General features: G+C 58.9%; 2 protein-coding genes across 2 annotated transcripts in view; one reads left to right on the top strand and one right to left on the bottom strand.

Moving 5' to 3' along the window:
* Nucleotides 1-1,121, top strand: part of Slc41a3 (solute carrier family 41, member 3) — a 33,058-nt gene extending 31,937 nt beyond the window's left edge. Inside the window, exon 11 of the mRNA XM_013010321.1 lies at nucleotides 912-1,121. Within this exon, the coding sequence (XP_012865775.1) occupies nucleotides 912-1,121 (210 nt within the window). The remainder of the gene's footprint in view (nucleotides 1-911) is intronic.
* Nucleotides 1,122-4,421: 3,300 nt separating this feature from the next.
* Nucleotides 4,422-6,146, bottom strand: part of Iqsec1 (IQ motif and Sec7 domain 1) — a 78,143-nt gene continuing 76,418 nt past the window's right edge. The window contains exon 14 of the mRNA XM_013010491.1: nucleotides 4,422-4,907. Within this exon, the coding sequence (XP_012865945.1) occupies nucleotides 4,863-4,907 (45 nt within the window). The 3' untranslated portion in view covers nucleotides 4,422-4,862. The remainder of the gene's footprint in view (nucleotides 4,908-6,146) is intronic.

The following is a 6,146-nucleotide window of genomic DNA, read 5'->3' on the forward strand; positions in this document are numbered from 1 at the left end:
GCACCCCTCACACTGCACCTCACTGCACCCCTCACACTGCGCCCCTCACACTGCACCCCTCACACTGCGCCCCTCACACTGCACCCCTCACACTGCGCCCCTCACACTGCGCCCCTCACACTGCACCCCTCACACTGCGCATCACACTGCACCCCTCACACTGCACCTCACACTGCACCCCTCACACTGCGCATCACACTGCACCCCTCACACTGCACCCCTCACACTGCGCATCACACTGCACCCCTCACACTGCACCTCACACTGCGCCCCTCACACTGCACCTCACACTGCGCCCCTCACACTGCGCCCCTCACACTGCACCCCTCACACTGCGCCCCTCACACTGCACCCCTCACACTGCGCCCCTCACACTACATCCTTCATACTGCACACCTCACACGACACCCCTCATTGTACCCCTCACACTGAGAGCTGTGCACGGCACATGAACTCTACATACATTCACATTGCACACTGGGAGCTGCACACTGCATGTGATCACCTCATACATCACCCACCTATCTTTCACACTGCATACTTTATAATATCCACACTGCATGTGATCACTGTATACCACACACTGTACATGTCACTACTCACTGCATACATCACACTACTCAATGCACTCTGTGCTGCACACTTACCAGCCTGAGATCATCTCTAGGGTGAAGGAGGTTGAGCCAGAGCCTGCCTGGGCACAGTTCAGCAGGCCTGAGCAGTGAGTCAGTTCTGGGTCTTGACTGTTCTGTGTTGCTCATGGCTGAGAGAGCAGGGGTCTGCCTCACTTAGTTCTGGCCCTAGGCTGGGCTTGACATCTGTCTTGGCTCCTGCCTGTGAAAACCAGCTGGTGTTTCTTGGCTGTTTGCAGACTCTAACTTGGTTTTGATGTGTGCTTGCTGTTCTGACAGGTGACCATCCTGCTGTACCTGGCAGAGGTGATGGTTCGGCTGGCCTGGCACCAGGCCCTGGACCCTGACAACCACTGCATCCCCTACCTCACGGGACTGGGGGACCTGCTGGGCACTGGCCTTCTGGCTCTCTGCTTCTTTCTGGACTGGCTACTGAGAAGCAAAGTAGAGCTGAGTGGCCTCTCAGAACTGGCCTCTGGGCCACCCTGATGAGGCCTGGTCACCTCCATGTGCGCAGTGGCCATTTCCCTTACACCAACGGGGCCAGCGGCCTGGTCTCCCCTACGGGATGGGCCTGGCCCTGCAGTGGCCTCTGGTCAGCCGAGAAGGAGGCTCGCTCGCTCGCTTGCACGGTGGCACTGCAGCTCTAGCTGAGCTGAGGTAGAACCCTGGGCCAGGAGCCTGGCCCACAGAGGTGGGAGTGGGAGTCAGGCTGGTGGGAGGGCTGCGTGTGTGCAGTGCGGGCAGGTCTGGCTGGAGGCGCAGCCTGTGCTCTGGGGTGTTTATTCTGGCACGCACCACGCTGGGGTGAAACAAGAGGAGGCAGCGCCCTGGCGCTGCCCTGCACCCCACGGACCCCACTGCAGCGCCCCTGTGAGCGCGGCCCCCCCCCGTGCCCACAGACCCGGCTCCCAGCATTCCGCTTGGCCTCTGCTTGCTTTTGTTTTCCTTTTTCTTTCTTTGTTGTTGTTTTTTAAAAAAGTAAAACCTCTGTTTAGAGTTCCATTTCCAGAGAAGTATAAAATAAAATATAGGTGATATTGTACATGACTCCTCAGATCCTTTAAAGGTAGTTAATGTGACCTCCAGACTTGGAGTCTCTGAGAAAAGTCTTTGGCAGCGTGTGTGGAGGTGTACTCCATTATTCCATTATTCCAGCTCTCAGGAGGCTGAGGCTGGAGAATTGTGGGTTTGAGGCCAGCTAAGACTACACAGCAAATAAAATAAATAAGAAAGAGAATAAATAGCGTCTGGCTCTCCTTTAGAGCAGTGTCCTCCCAGGTCCCCAGCCTAGGTGCACTCAAGCCCCCAGGGGTCTTGTTAGGGCCCATGGGTGGCTCTCAGAGGGGAATCTCTACCTGACACAGAGTATTGACATGTTTATGAAGTACAGCATGCTGTCTGAATGCATGTCATGCTTCTTCTTTGCTTCCTGTTTCTTATTAACACAGCTAACGACATTAGCTGAGTAACTTCCTCTGAGAGAGTGGCACCGTGTGGTAGTGTCCTTGGGGGAGTCCAGGTGTGCTGGAGCCCCTGGGCAGGCCTAGGGTACCATTCCCAGTAGGCACCTGGACAGCAGTTGGTATTGGGGTTGCCACCAGCAAATGCAGCCACTCTGCCCGGGCCTGTCCAAAGCAGCCACAACTCTAGCCTTTGCCCATTGGCACTTTCTGCCAGCGTCTTGCTTGGGCCAAACCTCCTTGACACAGAGCCAGTACAGTTGGGAGTGGCAAATGTCCAGTACAACTGTGCTGGACCCCAGGCTGGCTCCTGGATGCACTGGCTCTGCACTCATCCTGCCTACGAGCTGTGCTGGGGAGTCAGCAGCCGCTGGCACACAGGACCACACGCCCTGTTGTGCTCAGACCTGCAGCAGACGAGCAACTGGGCTTCTCCCCGACAGTGAGAAGCGCTAGGCCATGCGAGCTGTTTCCAGGGGCCTCTCCACAGCCTTAATCACAGTACTGCCCTGGTGTTTGGATGTGGAGCCTCGCCTGTGGTTAGTGAGGGGAGACCTGAGCAGTCTGGCTCACACTCAGTGGTCCATGAAGTGAAGGTGTGGCTGAGGTCCAGGAGAGAATTTTCATCAGGAAATGGCACCGAAGCTGGCCCAAGGCTGAATGGGACGTAACCAGATTCACTTGAGTTCTGGGCTGAGGGAGAGGGAGTGACTCAGATGGTCCTGGTTATCAGTCAGGAGAGGCCAAAGTGGACGCAGCCCCTCCAGAGAACTACCTTCCCTTCCTCCTTGACAAGCCCAGCCGGCCTGCAGCCGCCGCCCAGGGGTGAGGAGCCTGGAGGCTCTGGGGTCTTCTCCCTGGGAAGTCCCACCCCTTTCATATGCGGTCAGCCGCTCTGGCTGTGGCTTCAAGAGGCTGGAAATGTGACACCCCGGTGGGAGCATCTGGCCACCCATGACCACCTTTGTAGGCTCTCACTCTGGGTACGGCATGGCGGCAGCACAGTAGACCATGGTCTACTGCGTAACTCGGGACTTTTGCCTGGGTAGAGTGGGCTGAGCTGCTCATGGTGGAAGGTAAGCTGGTAACAGGGCCGCCAGCCCCGAGCATACCCAGAGCTGGAGCTGAAGCCTTGGAGGGAGAGTAGCCACAGCTGTGTCCTGGACAATGTGGGTGTGGACAGCTGAGGTCCAGGGCTGCAGAGCTTGGAGAGCAGCTATCTCCTGCTACCACATAGCTTCCTTCAGGGCACCAGTGCAGGCCCGGGAGCCCAGCAATGTCTGGGCTTTCCCTCTTTCCATGTGAGCCAGAGGGGCTGCAGCGGATGTGGTGTGAGCTCAGGTGAGCTGCTCCTGTGGCTGGGAGGAGCAGGAAGCAGGCTGTGGACTTGAACTTGGTGTTCCAGAGCCTCCAGATGGGAGGGGCGCGGAGCCTGCAGGGCTGAGCAGTCTCCTGAGACGTGTGAGCACCCCCTCGCAGAGGCTGCGTGCCGGGGATCACCCCCTTTCCCCTACTGTCCTTCTGCCATCCCTTTTCTCCGTCTACTCTTCATTCCCTCTGCCCCTCTTCATTCCTCACTCTCCTTCCTCCCCTCTGGCTTCCTTCTCCCCTTCAGTCCCCCACTTCCCGCCCGCCTGCACCTTCCTTCACCCCCACGTGCCCAGCTGTCTTCATCTCCACCACTGTGGTGGAATTTGTTGTTGTCCTGGGGCCTTCGGGCGGAAGGGTGATGGTGCTTCACACTGGCGAGGGGCCAGCTGTCACGAGGATGCCTTCCTGCCACCTTGTGCTGGAAAGGGTCTCGAGCCATGGCTGGAGCACTGAGGCAACTCATGTGGAAATGAAAAATACAAATCTATGATTTCCCTATTGTTCCAGGAAAGACCTATGATGTTGGCAGCTGCCCTCCCGAGGGCGCCGGCCATCACCGGCTCTCCCTCTGGGTGACCTCAGGCACCAGCAGCCATGCTTGCCAAGCTCCACACCCTCAACCAGCAGCAGCCCTGCGGGACACTGCTCCGCTTGCCAAGGGAGGGCCTACTGTCCCAGCCTCCCCACCCTGCGGGGCTTCTCGGAGCCTGTTCCTGGCCCCTGCCCACCACCTGCGATGCAGCCCAGCTGGGGCGGAGCTCCGGGTGGCGGCAGGGCTGGCGGGATCCTGACCCGGGACGCACGGGTCCCGGCCTGACCCTGGCATGCGTGCATTGGGAGCGATGCTGCCATTTCAGAAAGAGCAACCCTGAGGCCGACAGCTGTGTTTGCTGGAACAACCACTGCTCACAGGTTGACCCGACCCTTGTACAGAGAAGGTGAAGAGAAGCCGACATACTTAATATGTTATCACTTTACTTCAACTATTTGTCAACAGTAACACTGGTATTTTTGCAAATGTACAATACAGAGCACAGGCTTGCGGCTGGTGCTGACGGCATGCACAAGGCCTCCCGTCTGCGAGGGACACACCGGGCGGACTGCGTGCACCCACGCCGCCGCCCGCTCTCTGCGCGGGTGCCAGAGAGGACTGGAGCGGGGGTGGGTGGGACGCCGCCTCCGGCCGCTGGGCGTGCGCTCTGTGCTAACAAAGTGCTGAGCTTGCAGATCTGCTGGTTCGTGACCTCCATGGCATGAGGGGAAGGAGGGAAGCTGGCGACCCCGGCCGGGGGACAAGGCCAGAGCGGGCTTCGGGGTCAGGCGGCGGCGGCGGCGGCCTTTCTGAAGGAGCGGCCCCCGCCTGGGCAGGGCCGTGGGTAGTCCTCGGGTCCCAGGCTTAGGAGCACGGCACGGGAGGCTGCAGTGGCTGGAAAGGCTGAAACTGCAAAGTACGGCCATGGGTGACTGGAGCGGACGCGGGCAGCGGGCAGCCCCGGGGAGCGCATGGCGTCACACACAGAAGCGACAAGACACGCAGGGGCATGGGGCCCGGCAGCTCGGGGGCCGTGAGGGGTGGCGGAGGCTCTGCCTGGCCAGGGTCGCCAGGGTGGCCGCGGTGATGACGGGGTCGCGAGCACACGGCTGCCACTCAGCGCACAACACGGGGGACACACAGCCTGGGCTGGCCAGCGTGCACACCACCCTGCAGGGGCAGAGCCCCCGCGGGACACTCGGCTCCTGCCTGTGTGGCTGGGACGGGATGACAGGGTTATGGGGTTGAGGATGAGAGCCCTCAGAGGGCTGGGGCTTGGTTCTCCATGTGCATAGAAGAGGAATGTGGAACATGGAATTCACAGTTGTGTCTAAGGATCTGTGGGACCAATGTCCCAAGTGGCGATGGCAGAGGTGACCGACCCAGCTGCTCACCTGCAGTTACAACACCGGTCACCTAGCATCGCACTGTCAGTAAGTAAGGATTCACACGAAGCGCTGTGGGCGTCTTTAGACCTGCAGGGGGCGCTACGTTCCTTGGCACGGTAATGGTTGGTCGTGCGGGGTTCAGCTGGCCCTGGAGGGGCGCTGCTTCTATGGAGATATGGACGACCTGAATTTGTTCTAGCAGAGGAGTGTGGTCTCCATTCTCAACCTGGTCTACGTCTGTCTTCCTGGGAGAGGTGGAGGTCTATGTGGCTAACGGGGACTGAATGCACGTCTCTCACACACAAACACTACCTATACAGTATAGATATTTATATATTTATATATTTATATATTTATATTATATAAAGTTTACTTACGTATTTTCATCAACCATATCAGGTCTACTTAATTTTTTTGCCCATTGTCAAGAACAGAGCAATAATGCAGCAAGTTTTGGGGTAAGTTCTGTGTTGTCTGCTTTTTTAGATCTCATGTCTTCTCTCTCTAAGTTGGGGGTCAGATGTGTGTCGGGAGCGGGCAGAGCGCTGGGGGGCAGGCCTGTGTCTACTGGGGCTGCGTCGAGGCCCCTCCTGCGGGGTGAAGGGACGCGCCCGCGGCCGGCGCCAAGGCTAGGTCCAGTGAGGAGCTCCGCTCCACAGAAGGCGAGCGGGGGGCTCGAGGCCCCTCAGGCCGAGGGGAGCGTGGAGCAGCGGTGTGGCGCCCTGGCCGGTCTGCGGCCCTCGGCTGGGGAGGCTCGGGC

This window comes from Dipodomys ordii, unplaced genomic scaffold, assembly GCF_000151885.1.
Source record: "Dipodomys ordii isolate 6190 unplaced genomic scaffold, Dord_2.0 Scaffold12, whole genome shotgun sequence".
Taxonomy (NCBI): Eukaryota; Metazoa; Chordata; class Mammalia; order Rodentia; family Heteromyidae; genus Dipodomys; species Dipodomys ordii.